The 25,294-nt window shown below is 34.6% G+C and overlaps 1 protein-coding gene across 2 annotated transcripts; it reads right to left on the bottom strand.

Annotated features, from left to right (window-relative positions):
* Positions 1-628: 628 nt before the first annotated feature.
* On the bottom strand, positions 629-25,092 carry ifih1 (interferon induced with helicase C domain 1). 2 transcript variants are annotated; one of them, XM_006636616.3, is made up of 16 exons: positions 24,393-25,092; positions 22,232-22,406; positions 21,258-21,434; positions 19,107-19,202; positions 12,056-12,267; positions 9,943-10,153; positions 7,350-7,567; positions 6,557-6,673; positions 5,787-5,910; positions 5,299-5,523; positions 4,898-5,154; positions 4,494-4,643; positions 3,709-3,870; positions 3,173-3,363; positions 2,162-2,255; positions 629-1,561 (listed from the first exon to the last, which is right to left on the bottom strand). In XM_006636616.3, the coding sequence occupies exons 1-16, from the start codon at positions 24,840-24,842 to the stop codon at positions 1,373-1,375; spliced, it is 3,048 nt and encodes a 1,015-aa protein (XP_006636679.2). In that variant the 5' UTR covers positions 24,843-25,092; the 3' UTR covers positions 629-1,372. The 2 variants fall into 2 exon arrangements, with proteins under 2 accessions (XP_006636679.2, XP_069052890.1); XM_069196789.1 differs by lacking the exon at positions 24,393-25,092 and adding an exon at positions 22,686-22,851.
* Between the last annotated feature and the right edge of the window lie 202 nt (positions 25,093-25,294).

Below are 25,294 nucleotides of genomic sequence, written 5' to 3' on the forward strand. Positions count from 1 at the left end.
AATCAGATAGCTGTTGAAGCTATACCGGGTCTTCCCTGGCATTCCAGGGTTTCCCCTGCCATAGTATATCAGGGATTACATTTTTTGGGGAAGTGAAGAATAGTGTCTGTTAAATGTCTCCAGCAGTTCTTGTACTAGGGTCACTGTGTGGAGAATGTGGCATAGTATTGGCAGAATTGTGATTTTTGGGTCGTGCAGTGTTTCACTACTGACATTCCAGGATCTGGGGGCAGATGTGTTGGGCTCATTCTGTGCTTTTAAGATGGCTATCACCATAACCTGATGTCTATGGACTGTGCCCCACCCCTGTTGCCAGCATACGTCTGGATGCAATGCTCATGAGTGAGGCTGGGGGCACCGAATTACTGTAGCTTCACAGTGACAAGGCATTGAACTTTAAGTCAGCTGTGTTCAGAGGTGTGCCGGTTTCTGGGGCAGGCAGAAGAGCTGGACCACTCCTCTTTATCAACAGTGCAATAAACTGGTTCAGCATTTCAATAGGACATTAGCCACACAGTTTACCACTCACAAGAAAGAGTAGGATCAACATGCCCTGATCTTGTGGGATCACTGGACCTCCATTCAGGACTTTATGTGAAATATGTGAAAAAAGACATTTGAAAACACATTTTATTTTATTTTTTTATTATTTTTTACCATATAAACTTTCATTATTACATGTCAAAAGTGAACATATCATACAATTTTAGACATACAGTATGTGGCTTATTTCCAATGATTTGTTTTATCTTATTTTAGTAGTTATTTGGCATATTGTCTGTGAAGTGATCCACTTTTCAAGATAGGCATTAATCCAAGTAAAGCAAAAACCACTCTTCCCACCTTCGTGCATACAATCTAAACTGACAGTAACTTATAGTTATTGTCTTAAATTTGACCTTTTTTTCCTCATTTGCTTACAAAACACATTTATAAGGAAGCAGATTTTAAAATGCAGAATGGGTATAATGTATTACTACTGCATAGTAGTTCAGGTGGGTAGCTGCGTCAGAATGCATAGGCTGCAAAGTAGTAAAGGAACAAGTAATAGGTTTATTCCTTGCTGAAAAGAGAAGAAAGAAAACACAACTGACTGCCCTATCTTTCTTACACCCGTAGAAGGCTCCACAGTCGAAATGTTGTGCTTTCTTTCTTCTCTTTTCAGCATGGAATAAACCTATTACTTGTTCCTTTACTACTGCATAATTTAGTTGATTTAAATACAACAGAGACATTCTAATTTTTTTATTGAAACAGATGTAACAACAGTCATTACATACACGCATAGATAAAAGTACCCAGTTTTTCTATCCACTGTTTAAGATAATCACATATTTAAATATACAGTATAAGATTTAAAATATGGAGCTGACTAATCATCATCAGAGTCATCTACATCCAGGAAGACGTGATCAGTGTAGTCAAAAGATGGAAACTTGATTGCAAGCTCACTCCACTTGCTGAAGGTTTTCTTTTGCTTGTCTTCAAAGGACACCACAAAATTTTTGATACCTAAACAAGGGCATTCGATTCCCCGGTGTACCATCATTGTACCCCAAGCCTAAACAAAAATGAACAAAGAATCTCTGATTCTTTACATGCAAAAAAAAGATTACAAAATTCTTATGCATCATAGTGCTTTTGATTACATTTGTTGCAACGTTAACACATTTACTAAATTTGGGGATAACTTTTGGCATGTGTTACAATGCAATATGTTAGATCACATTTAGATGCTGTCGTATCTAAATGAATTTACTTTAGTCTTTTGAACAGATCACAAAAAGTCCTGTTTGCAAAACAGTTCGTCAATCTGCTAATTATTTCCCTAAGGTTTACAGGAGCTCACATGATCTCAAACATTTTTAAGACGTAACAAAAATTTATAAAAGTTTCCAATGAGCTGTCCAATTTGTATTATGTAAGAAATTCCACATTTATTCAAATGTTGTTTTTTTGATGATCATGTAAGACAACCAGATTGCTAATAGTTGCAAATTTCTGGTCAACAACAGTGTAGTTTAAACCTAGCATATTAGCAAATATATTCAAATTTAAACAATATGCAAAGATAAATTGAAATAGCATGAATATTTTACTTATTATTTATCATAAATATATTTTTTCTCTTAATTATAGTAATATTTTAAGCAACTCTTACCTGTGCACATTTCCTGCATGCTATTTCACCATTAACTTCGTAGTCAAGGAACCTTTCCTGTAGTGCTTTATTTTCTCTCACTAAAAATAGTTCTCTGAAAATAAATGAAATATATAAATTCATCATAGATAAATATATTTATCAAAGTTTTAATAGATCTTTGATAGTTAAACTCTTCAACTAAACAGGAAAGTCGGTACTCATGATAAAGGATGTTATGCGTAATATAAATAAACATCTTACAGTACCAACTGGACATTTTATTTCACTGAATTTGATGATATATTCAGAATTGTAAAAATATATAGAAATGATGTAGTTTTAATTATACATAGTGCAAAAAAGTTTTGCATTGGCAACCATTGCAAAGCCATTACTAGAACATTAATAGTAATATGGCTTGAAAGGGAAATGTCTGGGGCATCTGACATCATGGGCAAACTATTATAAATCAAAATATTGTTCCATCACAAACAGCAAGCATACATCTGGGTAACATGTTTCTACAACATGAAGCCTATTGCACTGTCTAGGATGAGTTATTTATGACATGGTTAATCTAGGCTCATGTGTAAGTTTGCGTGGTGTCCAAATCCAAAAAGATATTTTCACTGCAACTATTACGCTTCTTTCCAATTTTTAGATATCCAATAGTTCTAAATAGTCCAATAGAGATCACATCTCCAAAGTTTTGTCAGAAAGATTGGGTAAGAAAATGTATCGTTCATAATTACTCTTCTATCACATTACCTATGAAAGTTCCCTATGATGAAGGTTTTAACTTAACATTTTGTGCCAAGTTTTCAAAACTTTATTTAAAACTTGCATGAATTTCAGAAAACACCTGCTTTCTGTTTCTGTTAAAAACGAATCAAGAGGTGACAGACGCAGAGAGTGTAATTGTGCAAATTAAAAGCATGAGTTGAAAAAGTGATTTAAAGAATTTGTGTGAAACATGCTCGTACTGTGACACAGTTTGAAACAGCTCAGTATATGAAATGCAGGACTTACTTGAATTCTTTAGTAACATTTACATGGTGACTGTTTTCAATGACCTCAATGTTTTCACCAGAACAGATGAGTTGGCTGCAGTTTCGGCAACTAAACTTCACTTTTGATGGATCTTCCTGAAGCACCCTTTGTTTCTTTTTCTTGGTACGCACTCTCTTTTCCATAATAGCCTGAATCTGAAATCCCTTAATCTTAACACAGTAGAAAATGCACAAATTTAAAGACATCTTCATATTTTAAGAACCTATAATTTGTGAACTAAACAGAGATCTCGCAAATAACAGTGCTTCTTACTGGTTTATTTAGCATATTTATTATTGGTGTAAATTAATTTTATTAGTAGCAACTTCTTCAACTTTATTAGTAGCAACTTTTTCTTCAACATATAATACACTATTCATATGGACTTGAATTAGCTAAACAGCTAATTAAACACATTAGATATATGTATTCTTTATATAATGCAAATGAAACAGGCAGTTATATGACTTATTAACCTTCCATGTGTCATATTTGATGCTTTATCCCAGTCTTACCTTTTTCTCATAATCTTTTCGAATTAATCTTTGTACTTTCTCAATGGCTTTCTTCATCATTTTCTCACGAAAAACATTGACTCCTTCACGCTCAACAACACCTGATCCCTCACTAGCAACTAGAGCATAAGTGCTGTCATCTGCTCTTGCCCTTCCTCTTGCCTGAAAAGAGAAACCCATCAAAGTGAATTAATATCTAATGTAATGTTGTACAAACAGTGACTAAATCCTGTGATAATTAAAACTGAACCGGTCTCTCAATGTGTTTTTTACTGATTGCTAGTAATGTTTAGCAAACAGTTGTCCATTGCATAATTACATGCTTGCTTGTTAGCAATCATTTATAAAGCATTTCATCACAATGTGACTTGAAGCAGTATTGGTAGGGGGTTTGAACAATTTGCGATTCTTCCACCATAATTCCTTATCAATCTACACAGGATAAGAGTAAATACACATTGCATTTTGCCTTTTTTTAAGACAAAACTGGTCAAGTGACTCAGCCAATTAAAATATGACAAGGAATTCACACATTTATAAGTTATACATTTGCAGTTACAATGGTGGTGAAACTGTGAATTAGAACATTTGCTAAAATTTGCTCTTCACTGGGACTGTTGTCCGGAGTCCCATCTTGTGCCCTTGTGCTTTCAGAACATTTTACAGGTTATCATGGGAAATACCACGATTAAGCAACTTTCTAAATATGGATGCATGGTCTTCTCTATGTCTTGCATTGCTGGTGATACAATTAAGCTGTGCTAAACTAGTTTTGAATAACTCACCTGGACCATAGCAATCTCATTGGTTACAAGGCCATATCGAATAACTATGTTGCATTCCTTTATATCCAGTCCCTCTTCAGCTACCGTAGTTGCGACAAGCAAGTTGATCTCACCATGACGAAATTTGTCCAGAACCTCTCTTTGCTCTGCCTGTTAAGAATACCCAGAAATAGGTTAACCATAGAATTAATTTAAAAATAATTAGATCATTACTGTTGATGGTTGTGCTTCCATATGAAACAGGTGAAACTGTAGGAGACATTTGTCTTGCTCAGACCAGTCTTAAGTGTGATATCTAAAATGCATAAAATGAGGGAGGAAAAGGGGATGCATAGTAATGGAAGAACTTGTCACCATTTATCTGTAGCCGCAGCTTACTCTTCAGGTCTTCATATTCCACTTACCGCAGTCATTGGCTTTATTATACTCTGATGGCCTGCCCCGATGAGGTGACTGGATTTCACTCCAGCTTCCTCAAACTTTTTATTCTCTTGAATCCACTGGTTTAAGGCAATTGCACTGAGACGGGTCTTGGTGAAAATGATCCCTCTTGCTTCCTCTGGTTTTGTGAACTCTTCTAGTATAGTAGTCTTAAGTTGTGCCAGATTTTTATTCTCATAAGCAGGATTTTTTGCCAAATCCTGAAGAGTCTGCTGGTTATCTTAACAAAAATGAAATAGGTGTACAATTACATTGCCATAGCATATGAAATTATTTTCATTGAAACTGTTAATATACTTTTATTGAATGATCATTTTACAGGACAAACACAAACTGTGTGTTATGAACAAAAAATGAAATATACCTTGAAATAATTTAAAGAGATATTTGTCCGTTTCACTGGTTTCTGCAAACATTGTGCTATTTTCTTCATCGGGCCGAATTTTGTTTCTTATTTCTTCATCATAAAATTTCTTCAGAAAGTTAAAGGCATCTGACATTCTAATTGTGTTATTTTGATTCAATGCCTCATTGTATTTACGCAGATGCTCAGCACAGACCCGAACTTTTTGGTTTTCTTCTTTTGCAGCTGCAATGAAATAATTAATCACATTTAACTTCAAATTAGCTTTACAAAACACAGCTGTGCACATAAAGCCTTACAATGTGAGGAGGGAATTCTACAACAAAGCACTTCAACTTTGACCAATTGGACAGGAGCAGCTAGTTGAACACCATGTTTCATTAACTTGTCACCGATTGGAACAAAATAGTGTGCATTGTTCAGAGATACAGTATTATTTACTTTTGTAGTATAACAGTAAATTACATACGTTATGTCCTTGGCCATACCTTTTTGTTCCTTCTGAACTACCCATTGCTCATAGTTTTGAGTGCCTGGGTCTGAAGATGGTTTCAGGTTGCTGTGTTCATGTATATCTTGCATAATTCTTTTAATTAGATCTCCAAAAGGATCCTGAAATATAGAGTGGATTGCTTAACAAGTTAAAATATAGTTATGTTGATCCATGACCTAGACCAAATACATCTTGTGCATTGGTTAATTGTAAATGTAGCATATTAAAGTCAATGTTATTAAGTGATATGCCTACAGTTATGCAGAATTTTCAGTTTGTGGCTCCTCATATTCATCAAACAATACAATACTACAATAAGATTCTTCTAGTGCAGTTTTTGCAGTTTTATTCACTATCCATTACCTACAACATGTTTTTCTCTCCTACGACAACATACAGTATATGGGATCTGATTGGTGTAATATACAGGTGTCAGCGAGTGATTTTGGTTAATTGTACCAAATGTCTGGAATGTTTTCCTGTTTTCTAAATTTGTCTCCCTTTGGGTGGGGAGTACTTTGTTAAGAACCATGTCCATAAATTTTATGATGCATCAATTTTCCGTAGGTAAAACTGCATATACATAGTCAGGCCCCAGATAAATGGAAAATTCTTTGTTTGTGTCAGACTTGAAGTATGTGCAGTAATGTGTTTCATGAACTGTTAAATATGAAGGTGTAATTCAGGGCTAAATATCTAATGAAAACTGTGTAGACATTGTTAAACTGGATTCAGTATGAATCTAGGCAGTTTAAAAGAACCTACCTCTTTTCTCTCTTCAGCAATTGCAATCTTTTTGTATGGCTCTTTTACTTTTTCTCCTAGTTCTCCGGCATTTATCTGCACTGTCATTATTTTGTATGCATCCAGATTTGCACAGATCTAGAGAAGTCAAATAATTTGTAAATGAATTGCCAAAATTGTATTAATTATAAATTAATAAGGAATTTAACAACAATGTATACAGTATACAGTGGTGCTGAGGTGTTTATTTTATGAACCTGCATACAGTACATCTAGCACTCACATAAAGTAAAAATAATGCCTTCAGCAAAAAGGTACAGTGTACAGTATATAAAAGGTAATGGTATTAACAATGGTACAACACATGTTATCTTATTATGTTAAAATATTATATCCTTTTAAGACTTGTTTACTAATGCTATTTAGTAGGTGCAAATCATTTTCTGTTTTTATATATTTTAAAACTATAAAACACTGAAAAATAAAATAGTTTTATTGTTGAAAGGGGACACACATCATTGTATTTTCTAACAACAAGTTCGCTTAAAGTGGACTCCTGAAGAGTTCACTTCTTGGAGAAGGAAACTCTTGTTAGCAGGCTTGCAGCCTGTAAGGAAAAACAAAAACTGTTTTCAATATATTGCTCTAAAACTTCAAAAGTGTAATAGCTAGTTTTTATGGCTCTATAACACCCAGGGGATTTCTAGTACTTTGGAAACAGAGCTACAGAAAACACAACTTGAGAGAGGTCCATATTTTTAGCAAAATCCTGTTTCGTGATATGTCTCAGAAATGCCATTCATCAACTGCTTACTTTTAAGATGTGCTCTTCTGCTTTCTGTGAATTCTTGGCACCCCCAACCCCAGGCGATGCTGTTAACCCCAGAATCTGAGGAATGGGAACAGGCTCCTTATTCTCTTTCCGGAGTTCTTCATTTTTCATCTTTTGCTTTAAGTAGCGTGTCATGATATTGTTATATACTCCTCCTTTCTGAGTATGATGGCATTCATCTATCACAATGAGGGAGATATCTGTGTATAAAAGAAAAACAATGCTAAAATACTTTGACTAACAGAATTCAATTTAATGGACAAAAAGTATTTTAGGGGCATATTTTATATGTAAAACTAAACATTTGGCTTCTGGTATTTTTTCATTCATTTTTATTTATTTTTCATTTCACTGCCATGCATCAGCTAAACCTTTGCCACTGATGCTCTACATTTGAATTTTAAATATGTATTCCTCTTTGTATAAAAAGAAAAGTGTAAAGGTACATAATTGATATTGTTTAAAGGTCTGTCCAAGATATCGTTGGCGTTGTTTTATAATGTGTATAAACTCCTTTCTAACTTTTCATGGAAATTTACTGCCTTTCTTAAAATGCAGTATTTTAACATTTCAAAGACAAATATGTTGAACAACTAACACATTTTCACTGTCAGGGTATGAAAAATAGGTGATAAAATGCCTACGTTTACTAACAGAAGTTTAAGAAGGTTATTACAAATGCTACCCCAGAGGCAAATATAAATCTGGAAAGGAACATTAAATTTTCTGTCTGCCACAATGACAGAAGTTCTCCTGTGAATTGTTTTATCTGTAGACTGATGACTTGAACAGCAGTGAGACCTGGAAACCAAAGACAAAAAAACATCCAGGCTTTTAAACAAACAGCATATGCTATACAAATGGGAATTCGACTTTAGATTGAATAGTGCCAGCACAGCCAACCAAGAGAACTCAAGGACTGAGTCTGTCAACAAACCCTTCTGAAAGTACAGTCCACAGGGGTACAGTTCTGACCACACATTTAGTCTCTACTCAAATCTGTTGGAACATTCTGAAAACTGCCAAGCTCCCAAAAGGAAAAGAAATATCGAGAAACCAACCATGAAAGTACATTTGGAATTTAATGCAAATGCTAACATTCCAGAAAAAATACTTTTTAATATATATATATTCATTTACAAGTGAATATAATCAAAGTACAACAAGGGGTGATCCTATAGTTCATCATTGCAGAACACTGTCTCCAAACATATTGGTGCTGCTATCCTCATAAACTAACATTCTTTATGGCAGGAGTTAGTAGTGTTTAGGTGGGGTGCGCTTGCAGGGGTGAAAATTATTTTCTATGCATTTGTCTTTGGGGGAAAAAACTTTTTTTTTTTCTCTTTCAAATTATTTTCTCTCCGTGTTGCATTTTACACCTTAGGAAAAGAAAAATAAATGTGGGAGGGGGACTTCCCATCCTGGTAAGCGAAAAGAAGAGAATGCTTTGACTGCAGCCAATTTTCATTGTCAATTTTTTCTTGGAATTATGTGGATTACCCCTCCTTCGTTCTCTATTTGTCTGTGGGGAGGACTGCTAGAGAGTTCCGGGTAAAGCGGAAAACTCGGTGAAACTGAGTCAATGAATTGTGGATGTGAATAGCGATGGATCTTCAACAGCAGTGATGTGGTCAGCCGAGTTCAAGTGTATGTCTTTTGGGAAAGACCTTACAGTACGTAGGTCATTTCATATAATACGTTTAGGATAACCAGGATCTATATCTTTTATTTTGATGCTTCAATGCATGAACTGCATTAACAGACAGCAGAAAGAGCTCACATCTCCCACTAAAGTGTTTTGACAATCATCCATAAGCCCCAAAACCAACTATAAATGTTGTAACCATTTTCTAGGACCTAAAGAAAGACTGATGGCTGAGCATAGGCAACATTAAACTAAAGGTACAGCAAAGCATTTATGCCCATTGGATCGAGAAATTAAGGAAAACCACCAGCCAAAATAGGAAGGAAGCTGACCCAAGGTGGATTGTGTTTAATGATCCGATACCTACTGTACAGTATGTGCAAATTTGCTCAAGCAAGTTACCATTTGTACTGAAGCTGCTGAATCAAAAACATTTCAATTCAAAGTCTCCCTGATGCTGAGCTATAAAATTATAGCTTGAAACATGTGAAGGAGAAGTGTGCTAAGTACAGTGAAGCCAAGAGGAAACATCTTGAAAACTGATTGAAACCATGTGGCAAAAGTCATATGAATTTACTATGAATTTATTAATGCAGATGTGTACATTACATTACTTTTACATTACTTAAATGGTTGTATAGTTTAATATTTTACCTTTATTTCAGATTCTGTACTATTTTTGTAGCCCTGCTTAATATACAGTAAAATATATTTTTAGGAAGTTGTGTTCACTTAAGAGCATTTTTCATGTTATGTGCTGTATGAACATTTTAAACAACAATTGTTACACAAAACTGAGCTGAATGTTGTTTTTTTCCTCAATGAACATGTGCCATTTTAACTTCTCTAATATAATTATAAATATGGGAAATATAATTATAAATATAAATTATAAATAAGGGAAAACTATAAACAAAGGTACATTACCTGACATACGAACCCCTTCATCTTCCTCATTTTTTGCCTGTGAAAAGGAGTTTTCCAGAATCTGTGCCGTGCAGATAATAATATCATTGTTTTTGACAATGTCAGAGAAGGAGATTTTCAGTTGTGAATCTCCACTGACTCTTTCCACCTTGTACTGGCTTTTTAGGTGCTTGCCAAACTCTGTGCGGTAATGCTGCTCCACCAGAGGCACCTGCAGAAATAAAAAAAAATATATATCCACAGTCAGAATGCCAAAAACCAATATAACTGTGCAGTTCTGAAGAGGAGTGTTGGATGGTGAGACCATAACGGTGTTAAGCTCCAGTGTAAACCTCTAAAGTGGTAAAAATGATTTGTGAGGAAAGAAACAAGTTCAAGTAGCATCTGTGTAATGAAGTACTAGAATCTCCAAAAATGGTATTTCAAGATGTACAGTATAAATGTGAATGCTGTGTCAGTGAAGAGATGATGAGAAGGTTGCTAAGTAACACGATAGGCCTGCTGTCATGTAAAACTAACCATAAATACAGACAATATTAGAAAATGAATGATACATTTATTTGGATATGAAATACAATAGTATATATATATATTAAGTCCCATGTAAGTCAAAAGTTTTTTATAATTTGTCTCTTATAGCATTATGTTTGAAGAACATCTTTTTGGTTCAAAAGCCCAGGAAATGCAAGAGTGGTCATATTGTGGGAATTATATTTTAATTATATCTTAAACACTTGTGTCTTGTAACTTTCTACTCCAACGGTTGCAAAAGTATGTAGTTCTGCTTTTGTCTATATATGCTGAATTGTCAACGTATATCATGTTGCAAGGCATAACTGCCATAGTTACAAAAACAATAAGGAGCTTGCTTGACTGCTTTACAGACCTTACTGTATAAAAAGACCACTCTTTGTAATACTTGGCTCCCATATGCATATGTAATAATGAAGGCTTCTGCTACATGGACACCCGAATTGCTGTCATTTGTTTGACACAACAATATTGATCAACTAGTGTAAGTCTAGAGTGAGTCTGCGTGAGAAGAAATACTGACTTTGTAGGTTTGAAATACCTTACTTGGTAAGATAAATGTATACTGTAAAGTAATGCAAATCAACTTCAAACACTGCATTAAATATTTTATGGTGGATAGATTTTGTTTGAGTAAGCATAATTGCTTAAAAGTGAGGTTTTATTACTGCAGTGTATTCTATGTTTTTTGGAGTGGTGATGTATTTGAAAGTACTACACCAAAAATAAAATTTCCATTTGTTGAACACTTCTTAAGCTCTTTTAAGCAACTACAGTATAGGTATGTGATATAGCTTAATACAATTGTGAATCACCACAAACGTAAAGGAAGATGAAGACCACACACAACACTAACTTTTTAAACTATTTCCTTCATTCACCCCCCAGAAATTTATGGTTTATTTTTGTACTTCATCAAAAAGATGATACTTTTGGACGTTTTGATAAAAAAGTACCCATTGGTAGTTCCATTCCAAAATTCAATTTATTTTGCTTCAGTAGACCTTCTGTTCTCCCTTTGTCATGCTAATGAAAGAAAGGTGAGGGGTATCATCCATTTTCATAATGTGTTCTCTAAAGAGTGAAGAAAATATGATAATTGTTCTGAATGTTTCTTCTTACATACAGTACTCTTTCTTCTCTTTTCATACATGTATATTTTGTATGTTACTATAGAATTACAGTATGCATGAAGCCAAACTGAATTTTATACTGTATAGGGCAATTGTTTGAATTTGCTTCTAGATACAGTGAATTCTAAATATGTATAAATTGTCCTGTTTTTTTATTAGAACTGGAGTGTAGTAAGCTAAAACAATCTTTGAAACATTTGTGATAAGAATGCAAATATGCCGCTAGTGAATGAGATGTTTTAGTAACATTTGAGGTACAGTATAATACAGCTTTATTTACTACAGAGATGTTTTTTATGTTGGATTTAAGTACAAAAGTTTCATTTTCTATTTATGTTTATACTTAATAACATTATTTCTGCATGGCAATTGTGAAATAATGCAAGTTTTGGTCATTTTTATTACACCCTGGTTGTGAACATGTTTTTAGGCGTCTCTATTATAAGTACCTTGTTCACTAGAACTATAGCTTTCCCAGGATGTTTTTGTATTCTCCTCTTGTCCAGATGTTGTTTTGTGATGTAGACTGCAACCCTGGTTTTCCCACTTCCTGTTGGTAGGCATATAATGATGTTTTTGCCTTCTAATGCTGGTTTTGCTACCTCCATCTGATAATCTCGAAGAACAATCTCAGCTTCTTGAAAACCCCCAGCACTGGAATCTGAAAAGTGAAACAGAATTTCCTGCAATTACACATGAATTACAGACGTTCCCCCTTAACATCTTGCATGATCTCAAAACCTGTACACCAAATCCCACCAGCATGAACCCTTCAAACAGGATATTTTAAAACATTTTAGGTATTCTCTGTACAAAAATAAATTATACAACTTTTCAAGTAAGAATGCACAAAACCTAAAATCATTAGGGGCACAAGTTCATCCAAATATTCCCATCAGGGATGGTTATTTTTCATAGGGAATGAGTTTTACTTATTCACAAACAACCTAGGGCACAGTTTAATCCACAACTTCCTGGATAGCATTTACGATGGAGAATAAACAAAATGACTTTTGTTCTTAGGGACAGCTTTATCCACTGCATGTTGTGGAATACTTTGAAAGGTATTTGGATTGGAATTTGGTGTTTTCTGAAAGCAGACATCAGCTTTCTAGTAATAAAAAAGTGTCTTGAGTAAAGCAAGTGCTTATTTGGTTATTACATAAGCTGTTCAGATATATTATGCACTCCCCAGCTTCATATTGTTTCAGTCTTCCCTAATAATGTTTTAAAAATCCTCCTATTCACCTAAGGTATGTCTGGGACAAAATGTGCTGTGGGTTTCAAACAGCAGAAACCATATAGAAAAAAAGAAGTGGGCCTCTTTTCACCAGGAAGCAGACTGCCCCTGATGGTTTCCTGTCTTTTTTATGAGATATTCCCAGACCCTTTTTTATTAGAGGAAATTCCACAATTAGCCACAGTTAAAATGGTAGAAGCCAATAATTTATCAATTGTGTTACAACCATCCCCATCCATTTATATTAATGATAATATCAGAAAAATAAGATTAAACGTAAAATCCAAGAAGTTTAAATTGCTGTACAAATGAAAGAAAATATCAGCAGATCAGTCTTCCAAAATGAATCAAAATATTTAAGGCCATTTTGAAGTTTGGGATCTTTTTCCTTTCCAAGAGGCACTAAAAAAGAAATTTATTAGCAGCCTTTTTGGACATTTTGCCTTTCTAGGAAGTTAGTACATCTGGCAAAGCTTCTGAAATTTAAAATATATAATTAACTGGCACTCATTAACTTCTTATCATATTAAAATGTTACATTGTGATAAGATTGCAAACTGGTTTTAATATGATTTAATTACAGTCCAATTTACAGTTAATGTTAGGGTTATATACTGGCTTGTGCTAACACATATTAATCTCTACAAGCCATATGGTTTTAATATAAACCATTACACTGTAAATGCCTCATCTTTTAATACTGTCTGTAATACTTGATGAGTAAATATTGTGGTGATAGACAGTATAAGAAGATAACTATAATTAGGTTTCTTTAAGAACGGTAAATCTAGACATAAAAAAGCAAATGAAAATGATATAGTGCAAAGTGATTTGAATCTGTCATGTACTGTTAAAGTTTATTTCAGCCATCACTGACACGTTATGCACCTTCAGTTCCCTTGTCGGAATGCATTGAAATATTCTCTTTTAGGATTTCAAATTGGATTGACATAGGCAGCTGGGGAATTTATCATTTACTTCACTGTTGGGTTTAAAAAAAACATTTTGAATCTGTACATACTGTAAGCAACCATCTGATTACACAATGAAAAGGAGAAAGTATGAACAATGTCCATATATAATTCGATGAAAAGATCATACTCCAACAGGACTGCAGAAATAAATAGATGAACAAATAGCAACAGGTGTGATTTAATTTAATCTTTAATTCTACTCTTTAAGATTCATTTTTTCCAGACAAAGAAAAATCTTACCACAATAAAAAATATCAATGTTTAACTTCAGTGTATCAATCCAATACTGAATCATTTAATTTTTTAAAGTTATATGTTAAGAAGTAGTTCTTTAAAACTTTACGAAAATAGTACTGTAACTCAAGATCTTGTTTCCATTTCTTGTTTCCCTCATTGTGTCCTGAATTATATTTATTATAACATCTTTAATGTAAATATGAAACATGACTAAAATATACCAGATTCATCAGTTTATTTGAACATTTTCCACTTAATAAATGATAACAGCATGTCCTGGCATAATGACACAACCTCAAATGCAGATTGCTGGCTACTTATGCATGGAACAAAAACATTACATACACACCTAAAAGCTTCTGAAAAGCGTATGCACTGTACATCTTAAAAGCTTAACAAATATGTGACTTTTTATATATACGCAGCACTTCTGCCCTGTCTCATCTGGATGGATTCACTTTGCAAACAAATATATGACTAGTCTCCTCAAATGCATTTTAGCAAGTAATAAATCTGATAGCTCCTGCAATTTATCTAATGTAAGCTAAATGGATCCACCATAAAAAAATACTTATGCAATTGTTCCCAGGTGTCACTTTAAACAAGATAGCTGTTTTTTTGGAGTTATTGGGTGTAGGTTAATGCAGTGCCTAAATCATACCACAGAGTGTCCATAGTTCACTGTTAGAACAAATATTAACTTCTATCTGTATTTGGTTTCTCCTTGCTTGATGAAGTATTGATGCACTTTGGTTAGATACACAACTCTGTCATCCTTCCTGTTTAATCACCTGCTCATGTTGTGTAATGGACAGCTTTTACTTTGTTTTTTGCTGCGTGATTGTATATGTATGAAGAGAGATCATATGTATACACATGAATATATAGAAATATACATGTCTTACAAGGAACACCTTTCAGAGTTATGGTGTCTCTTTAAGAGCAAGCAGTTGCTAAGAATAATGGGAATTAATATTATTTAGCTATGACAATGGAACTTGTGATTTCACATGTAAGTATCCACGTCTGCAATTACCCCTTGTTTGGTGATCATAATATATCCATGGATCAGCTCTGGAATGATTAACTGATCATTAAATGATTAAGCTGCCTGCATTAGGCTCTGTTCTTTCTAAGGTTTTTGGTAGTCTTCAAAACTGAGACTAAGTCTTGGCATATTCTTCTAACAATCACGAGCAACCTCTGGTTAGATGTGGATAGATAAATATCCATCACTGGTTGTAACATGTACAGTATGTATTCAACCAGCTATAGTACAAATTTCAAATGTAAGCAGCACACATACCATACAGCATATGACATTAATCAGTTACAAGTAAAGGCATATAATGTGAAATAAAACATATGGTTTCATTTTTATTCTTAAGTCAATGTTAAGAGATAATTATAACCTGAACACATATTGCAGTCTGAAACATTTCTTTTGGCATTGAACATATGTAAAAAATGTATTTCTGGCATAACTTCCAGGAAGCAAACAGTTTACAACCAACTGTTAAGATATACAGTATATCTACTGTATTTGTTATGAATTATAATGATTAAAGCAACATCATTTTGTGCTTTTTTTCAGCAGAAAATTCTATTTTAAAGAAGAGTTTTTTCTTTAAAGCTTCTTTTATTTAAATCCAGTTTGTATAAAAGTGTTGCAGCAGATTGGCATTTACATTATGCTGTGTTGACTTAATGCTTGGAGATTACTGGCTTTACTTCCATACAAAATAAACAAGGAGGATCTGCTTATTTTTAAAATGAAACAGTAAGTGTGCACATAACACAAGGTGAATCAAATAATAAAAATAAAATATCTAGATGTATTTCATTTTGTCATCTTAATAATAGAAGGAAATACAATCATATTAACATACTGTATTATGTTTTTCATTGCTTGGAACAACAAATACTTTTTTCCATTTTCCATTTGTCCATATTTATTTTTCCTATATACAGTATTTATACAGACCTTTAAAAGAGGCAAAAAAAGTAAAGGAACATGATAAATGTTTCAAAACTTTCAGGAAATTCAAAAGTCAGATGATATTTTAAAATACTAAGCTGCATGTGTTTGCAATTCAGAACACTGGCTCCATTACATACACTTTAACCTCTGTGAGGTTTGTGGCGTTACACATGGAACATATTTTCATAGCCAGCTAGGGTGAATTGTGTTTCTTTGTCAGTGTTCATTGTGTAATTTTTAGCTTTCATTAAGAACTAAAGGAATATCTTCCAGTTCAAAACTACCCTGCGTTCTTTTGGTTACTGTAAAAGAATGATAACTCTCTATGACATTTTTTCTCCTTTTTTATGTTGATTGGAGACCATTCAATATAGGAGTTTTCATATGTGTACTTAAGATATGCAGCTCAAGACTGATGACAGATCAGATCCTGTTGTGTTTTCACAGAAGCAGGTTATTTTTAATGGAGTAGACCCCCTTTCTCCTGGATGCTGTGTAAATGAAGAATACCAGGGTCTGATAGGCGAATCACCCTTGTGTTGAATTCTCATGCTGTTTTTTTGCAGAAAAGCATGGGATGATTTTTTTGAGTGAATTATTGATAAACTGATGCTCTCCTGTTGTGTCTCAACACGTAGCTCACGTGTTCATGGGAGCTTTATGTAACTCTACTTGTTACAGTACATCTTTATAATCAGGTGCAATAAAAATTATATTGTCTGTCTTTATCTTGCATTACTATTACAGTCAACTATAAAACTGTGATACCTGTTGTACAAATTGATAAGTCAGCTGTTGAACCTCAAGTTCAATTATATGTTCATGTGAAATATGAGTTAAGTTCTTGTGTACTTTATGTCCTGGTTTTTATATCTCACGTAATAATGGGATTAGTGATACTTTGGAAAAAAATACATCTTGCATTTATTTTGTCACTGTACTGTACGTGTTATAGTACATCTTACAATCAGGTGCAATAAAAAATGTATTGCCTGTCTTTATCTTTCATTACTAATACAGTAATTGCATTACTAATACGAATACAAACCACCATTGTTCCTGTTCCTAAGAAAACTAGAGTTAGTTGCTTGAATGACTACCGCCCTGTTGCACTCACATCAGTTTTTATGAAGTGCTTCGAGCGGTTGGTCAAAGCACATATAGTCTCTTCACTGCCTGACACCCTAGGCCCACTGCAATTTGCATATCATCAGAACAAGTCAACAGAGGATGCTATCACTACTGCCCTCCATACCTCTCACACCTGGATAAGAAAGGAACACATGTGAGAATGCTGTTTGTTGATTACAGTTCCGCATTTAATTATTATGTAATTTTATATTGTAACTTTTAACTCATGTAATTTTTATTCTATTTCCTCGACTGAGTTGCGGAAAAAAACATTTCATTGACAGCGGTTACTGCTGTCCACTGAATTGATGTGCATCTTGACAAATAAACTTTGAACTTGAACTTGAACAGTCAGCTATGAAACTGTGACAACTATTGTACAAAGTGATAAATCAGCTGTTGCATGGAGGTGATTGCCAAAAAATGAATATTAATATACAGGAGCAGAAAAAATAAATACATTTTGAGTTTTCAGAATCATACTGATTTTCACATACAGGATATCAATGTTTACATGAATAGTAGGTATGCACGGTTTATTGAACAGATATGTTCAAGCATGTATAAGTAGTACATTTCAAAGTAGTTTACAAATACAAAACTTGATTTCATTTTTTCTAACAGATACTGTAGCTTTAGTGAAGCATTAGGCATTTAAATTAGTAAGTGAAGCACTTATAAACATTTGTGACAGGTCATGTCAACTACTTTTATGATTGGTGAATATAATATTTCCTTCAGGAGATTCCATGTGTGAATGTGATGTCAGTATGAGCTCTGACAATATTGATGACTTGATCTGTCTGTCAGAGATGACGGGAGTTACTTAAAATACCACCTTGGACTAAAAATCAGATACATTCTCAACACTACAGGTATTGACAGTTTTGTGTCTCAGTAACAAGGTCAGGAGTCCTATATTCAAATATCAGGAGCTACTGTATGTACAGTATTGATACTTCTATTATGCTTATAACTTGTTTGCCATTGTGATCAAATACTGAATTTAGAATATACTTATCTTTTGTTTTATTGATCACTATATACTCGATTGAATGCAAACACTCTTAAACACTGTTTAATATTTTCTGTGAATCATCATTTTATAGGACACTTTATTCATAGTGCACGAAAGGTCTTGAAAACATCCTTCAACAAGGATGAACAAGGCTTCACTTGAAAGGTGGTTTATGACTGGTTTTTAAATACTCCATCACCAAACGTTTCAGTTTGAAGCTAATCAGCACCGATACTTTTTACAGGAGCTGTGTTATTTTTTTATTCTGAAATGACAAATAGTCTCACTTGAGAAGCAGCAATTGGGAGATTTACTGTACATTAAACAACAGATAAAAAAGAGACAGACTGATGTGGGAACCACTGCACAAACACAATCCAAAATATTGTACGTCACCACAGCCTGACAGTCTGAATATATTTAAGGAAAGTTCTGTTTCCACAAAAAATAAAAGCTAAATAATGATTTGCAGCTACTGATGAAAAACATAACAAGAGCTTGGCCATAGCCACACAAATGAAAATAATATAAGTCAATGAGGTAATACTGATTCAAATTATTTTCAGAAAACTAAAATGTGCTCTAGCTGTTGTAATACAATATTCGATGTGTCCAGGGTTTCCTCAGCAGTTTTTTCCACCAAACAAAGTCAAACTACTCGGCAAGAATTAACTCTATGAGGGATGATTATATGCTCTGATTAATCTGAGCAGTCTAAATACATAAATTGTTGTTAAGGCATGCTTTTTTCTCTGTTACATTTTGGAAGTACAGTATATTATAATATTAAACTGTGGCTGCAAAACATACTGTAACTCTTCTGTCCAGTTTTTGATATTTTAAGATTTCTTGAAACTTGATCCAAGAATAGTACCAAGTAAAGGAGTAGTTTAGTCTGGGGATGCTGTAAATTACATACCTGACTCTGAGAAGTCATTGGATTGCAAACTGTTTCCATTCACGGTCAGTTCTTCCTGCTTCTCACCTTCGGGACCATCTGAGTACAGGTCTGAAACTGAAATAAACACTTATATCTGAATGGGCTAGTTATTTGACTGAAAGCATTTATTTACTGTTTGTGTGGAGCATGAATAGAGGTTCTCTGTAAAAAAGCAAATCATTTTTGTTTTGTTGTTCCATTTCTATCTAGTTTTAGCTATCTAAAACAAACAAAAATAATTATATACTTTTGGGTTCCCACAGTCCCAATATCTTTTAAGCCCCCTGCTTATATGACATGATTCTAGTACAATTTAACATACAAATTGAATGTTAGGTGTAGCAAAAGTTTAAAATAATTATATTTTTTTACTAAAATAAAGGCTCTGGTTTAGTACAGCTATGTGTACACATACTGAATAGCCATGTCACTCTGCATGATTTACTCTACATTAATTTAATACTAATCCTGAAGAAGAATAAAGACATGACTCTTTTCTCCTTATTCTTAATTTATTGTTTTAATATTCACTTTATAATATTTAACTCCAGTACTTTCATACTGTTGAGGTTCTGCAGCTCATATGCTCCCCCCAGTGGACACAATTTGTATATCATGTAATACCTATAAGGTAATTCCAACAATCTAGTTTTACTAAGGATAATTCATTCTGCTGCATCACTACTGAGTTTTTAAATACTAGTTTTTAATACAATACTAATGTAACGCTGTTCATAAAAAAGTATTGCTACAGGAAAGCTACAGGATTCTAAACTGTAGATCACAAATTTAGCTAATTTGCTGTAATACAGCTGGAAGTTAGTTGTCTAGATTCTGTAATAATAATAATAATTGCTTACACTTATATAGCGCTTTTCTGGACACTCCACTCAAAGCGCTTTAGAGGTAATGGGGACTCCCCTCCACCACCACCAATGTGCAGCATCAACCTGGATGATGTGACGGCAGCCATAGTGCGCCAGATTGCTCACCACACATCAGCTATCAGTGGGGAGGTGAGCAGAGTAATGAAGCCAATTCATAGAGGGGGATTATTAGGAGGCCATGATTGGTAAGGGCCAATGGGAAATTTGGCCAGGACGCCGGGGTTACATCCCTACTCTTTTCGAGAAACACCCTGGGATTTTTAATGACCACAGAGAGTCAGGACCTCGGTTTTACGTCTCATCTCAAGGACGGCCCCTATTTACAGTAAAGTGTCCCCGTCACTATACTGGGGCATTAGGGCCCACATGGACCACAGGATGAGCACCCCCTACTGGCCCCACTAACACCTCTTCCAGCAGCAACCTTAGTTTTTCCCAGGAGGTCTCCCATCCAGGTACTGACCAGGTACTAACCAGGTTCACACCTGCTTAGCTTCAGTGGGTTGCCAGTTGTGAGTTGCAGGGTGATATGGCTGCTGACTGCTGTAGCTGTAGCTCTTGGTTGCAAGACATGAAGTGAAATGTGGCTCTTAGTTACCCCAGTCTAAAACCCACTTTCACAAACATTACCGTCTCTTGTTACTTGGGTGTCTTAAAAAAGTGATGGTCCCTGGATACTGTATATATGAAATGGTGGAACATGATCGTGCGACAAAGTCCAATATACAGTAGGTCCATGGAGTTACATGACGTTTATTCATTGTTACACCCTGACTGATGAGTAAAAATAGTCAAGAATGACCTAGTATGTTTAGGTTATGTAAGCAGGCAATACTGGAGCGTAACTGTAAGTAAAATAACAGTTTATTATTCATTTAGTTATAATAATTATATTTATCCAATGTTTATAATTTATTATTATTTGTTTATAGGTTCATATTCATATCTGAAGATCAGATCTCTAAATTCCAATTTGATTTAAATGGACAATACTCATCCACTATTCACTGGTAGCAGATAGAGTGCACAGTACAGTCTCCTACAGCCATCCCCTTATAAAAAACAGGCCAATTTTATGTTTGATATAATTTGCAATAGAAGAGCTTCAGAAAACAGAAAATAAAAAACTGCAGGAGTCATTGTATTATGGTATATTTAAAGTGCGTGGACAAGCAACAATCCTTTTTTTGTATCTTAGACTTTTAAAAAATGCAGTGAAGAGGAAAGTGTAAATCTATAGTACCTGAATGTATAGATGCATCATCAATGGATTCATCTAAACATCTGTCAACGCTGTCCACACTACTATTCAGTGTCTCTTCATTTTCATGAGAGATGGAACTGTTTTCTTCTCCATCCTTATTTTCAGAGAGGTGATCCCTCAGAACTCCAGACTCATTGCCTTCATCTGTGATATCCTCTAAAATGAAAAATGTAAAACTTTTTTAAAAGAATAGAAACGTTGACCTGAATATACCTAAACATTTAAAATAATTAAGTTACCCAAATAATCTTACTTCTTTTAACTACTGCTTCTTTAATAAAGATCTGTGACGCCAAGCCAGTCTTTACATTGCCACAGTGCCTTTGCTATCATACAGTAAGGCCCTATCTTATTAATGAAACCAACATTACTTTGCAAAAGTTTTGAACGGTAAAAATGTTCTCTCTTACTATGCAGGATATTTAATTTTACTCACTCAAGTTAATACAGGTCATACTGATAAATGCGTTCCATTTATTCAACTTGTCTTTGACAATTAACCAAATAAAGACTATTTATTGTATATGACTTTTAGAATAACTTAGTTGAGTTTTGAAAATTAGAGAACATTCATCCATCTTTATTAATGCATTTCTTATCACGAAGTTGCTTATTTGTGGGGAGCATCGCAAAACCCCACAGTCTATACCAGAAACACTGGGTGCAGGACTAGACCACAGTCTGGAGAGGAAGTGCTCATCACAGAACACACATGGACAACATAAAGATGCCAAGTAACCTAGCCAGCTTTTCTTTAGGGATGATTGGGAAAACTGAAACATCAGGAGAGAGCTCATGCAGATCTTAGGAGACCATGCTCCACATAGAAAGCACCTCAGACAAGTACTGAACCCTGGAGCCAAGAACTATAAGCCAAAGATCTAACTGTCACAGCATGGTGCTGCCCAGGAAAACACTCAAGAACCTTCAGCTCCCCAGTAAGAGCTTCATACCTTGTGATGGCTCTTCAAGGGGTACACCTGTGAGTTCCTGGGCAAGATCCTTGTGTCCTGTCTTTTCTAGCGCCTTCAGAAAGTTTGAAAACCAACCAGGTGGCTTCTGAATTATTCTTCTTAGAAGCAATCGCGCACCACTTCTGTTTCCATTGTTTGCACATTCTGTCAAAATCTAAAGCAGAAATAGTATACGTTCATGTTCATTTACGTAATTTGACTTTAATTTGTAATATTTTGTGGAGAAGGTGAAATACCAGCCTCTGTGCTTGTATACTGTACATTAAGGAGACATGCAGAATGCATTTTAATATATTATCACCAAATACAATTATTGTAAATATGCAAAACAGGCCAAAATATTTAAATGAAAAGTAATTGTAAAACAGCCTGACAGCTACTATTCTAGTAGAAGGCTTTTGCCATTAAGAATGAGAATGAAATGACATGATACCTGTGAATAGACCAACTGAATTGTCATGCAGCAGTTATAAGCTGTACTAAAAAAAAGGATATTTCAGAAGTCATATTCCATACTTCTAGTAGGACTGCTTTCAGTTCAGGTTTTAATGGCGATTATGGTATGAGACTGAACGCTATGTTGCACTGATTCTCCAGTTTTATCAAGGCCTAGACCTAGGAATTCAACTGACCAGACAAAGTGATGAAAATCTCTCTTACGCTCTTGCAACCGACACTGTGTATTCCCTGTTACTGAAAGAATCTGCAATTCGTGAATTTTCACAAGTGCGTGTATATTTCTTAGACTAGCTTTGAATTTATCGAAAAAATAACAGCGAGGGGGTAATTAACAAAAGTGCATTCACTACTTATTACAACCATTTTCAATTGCAAAGAAAATAAATGCTGCCTGTATTATGGTAAAAAAAACGGCATTACAGGTTGCAATTTGTGGTCTCTGGAAATCTGAATGTGTTGAAATTAGTACTTGCTTGCCGTCTTGTGGTTAACTTCTGCATTACAGTTTAACATTTCTTGTAAAGTGCTGGTTTGCCGAAATCATTACAGTATCTACACTATACACAAGAAAAGGTCTCTGCCTAACCTTCAGTCTTCACTATTTTAATGAAATAAAATATAAATATCGAAAAAGAGCCGTTGAGCAGAAATAAACAATAACTGAGACTGCACTGCAGATAACTTATTTTTTAAACATAAGGGTTTTCTACTATGATTGATGAGTATTAAATATTCTGCTCTGTTGTTCTATGAGAGTATTTCGTCAGTAAGATATTTTATGATTAATAATAAGTCTGAAAACTCTTTTGCTACATTTTCAGAACATCATATATAGTATAAACTATTTGTGCCAAGCTTTATCAAGTTTAAATCACCTTCGTATCACATAGAACCCTTGCAGCAGTAAAATATTTCAGAAAAATCTACAAAGACGACGTGGGAAATTAGTTTTTCTTCAGTTATGACGCTATAAAATAAACACGGAAACGAAAACTGGATTTCGTATTTTATACCGGTTATGCGCAGAACTGGGATGACCGGGGTTATGAGTAGGGTTAAGGGTTGTTTTTTGCTACCGTATTTACCTCTGCAATCACACCTACATTTTTGTAGCCAGACTCGAAACAGCTGGATTTTGCGGACCGGGGTAAATCTTTTGTAGGGGCATTAGGATTTTGGAAATAGGGTGGTGTGTTGTTTGTGGGTGACATCTGAAGACATGGCACAGTCGTGACCCCACGAACGACTCCTGTGTACACAGCCTCACAGAAATAAAGGAATTGATCTTTTAACAGAACAGTAACAGATGCTAATCCCAACCATAAAACCCAATTTTGCCAAAGTGTAACTAGTGTAATAGTGTGCAACTCCAATTTAAAAACATCTTGCTATTCCAATTAAAATCATTCTGCTTCTTTACAGGTTTTTATAATTAAAAAAAACATTGTGATATAAAGTATTTCACACTAATATAATCCATGTCTATGAATTGGCCTCCTCACTGATGTGTGGTGAGTGTACAGGCGCACTTTGGCTGCCATCACATCATCCAGGTGGGGGGCTACACTTTGGTGGTGGTGGAAAGGAGTCCCCACTACATAAGACTCTTTGTGTGGAGTGTCCAGAATTGCGCTATTTACGTATTGGGAATTATCATTAGTAATAATCTTAAAACACTTACGTTTTCCTTGTCTTCAGTAGTCAGTATATCCAGTGTATAACAGCATAAACTGACGTCTGTAGTTTTCATTTTGTCTACAAGATTAGGAACAAGGAGCTCTATGAGGTGAATGCAGTGATCATTTTCAGCTTCCAAAGAAGGCGCTGGGAGTTCGTCTGGATCTACATAAACTGCAGCATGTTTACAACCTCCAAGCCGAAGTGCATTGACAAATTCCCTATGCCAGCCGACAGGACGTGGTTTCCTGTTGATTATTGTATCAAGAAGGAGATCTGCAGCTCGGATGTTACCCGCATTCTTTGCTTTTTCAATTATCATTTCTTTTTGTTCCCGTTCTATGAAGCTGATATTATCCAGGACGGGCTCTACTTGAATAAGTCTCCTTATTCTGTTCCGAAAACAATCATCTATTAGCCAAAACCAGGTTTCATCGGGCATAGAAGAAGTCATTTTTAAAACCCAGCTCAGTGCCGATTTGTTTTGGAGCAAATGAAGAGAACAGTCCTGGCTTGTGAAACAGCTTCTAACCAAAAAAGGCCGCAGTCAGACACGGGTTTTAAACGCCCATCTTTCACTTTCGATTCCCCTAAACTGTGTCTATACGTAATACTTCGTAAAAGCAAACGGAAATTGTGGAAATCCCAAAACAGAACAGCATATGACCACATATAGCCCACAGCGTTTACTAATTCACTAAATATTAATGCAGTTCAACAAATAAAGGTTTTTGTCTGAAACAAAACAAAAAACGTGTTAAACCCAATGAAATAATAAAAGAGAGACTTAAATCTCCTAAGGTGATTAGAATAATTTTAGGAACAGTGTGATAATATTGCATTTTTTACTTTCTAAATGTACATTTTAAGACAACACAGTTATGTTAAACTGTGGTTTTTATTGTT

Source organism: Lepisosteus oculatus, chromosome 12, assembly GCF_040954835.1.
Source record: "Lepisosteus oculatus isolate fLepOcu1 chromosome 12, fLepOcu1.hap2, whole genome shotgun sequence".
Taxonomy (NCBI): domain Eukaryota; kingdom Metazoa; phylum Chordata; class Actinopteri; order Semionotiformes; family Lepisosteidae; genus Lepisosteus; species Lepisosteus oculatus.

Bases quoted from the DNA above. Each gene is read 5' to 3' on its own strand.
- ifih1 (XM_006636616.3), bottom strand. From the start codon at position 24,842: ATGACTTCTTCTATGCCCGATGAAACCTGGTTTTGGCTAATAGATGAT. The intron at 22,407-24,392 runs GTAAGTGTTTTA...TTTCTGCTTTAG, and splicing joins CTACTGAAGACAAGGAAAAC to ATTTTGACAGAATGTGCAAA. The intron at 10,154-12,055 runs GTACTTATAATA...TTATTTCTGCAG, and splicing joins CTATAGTTCTAGTGAACAAG to GTGCCTCTGGTGGAGCAGCA.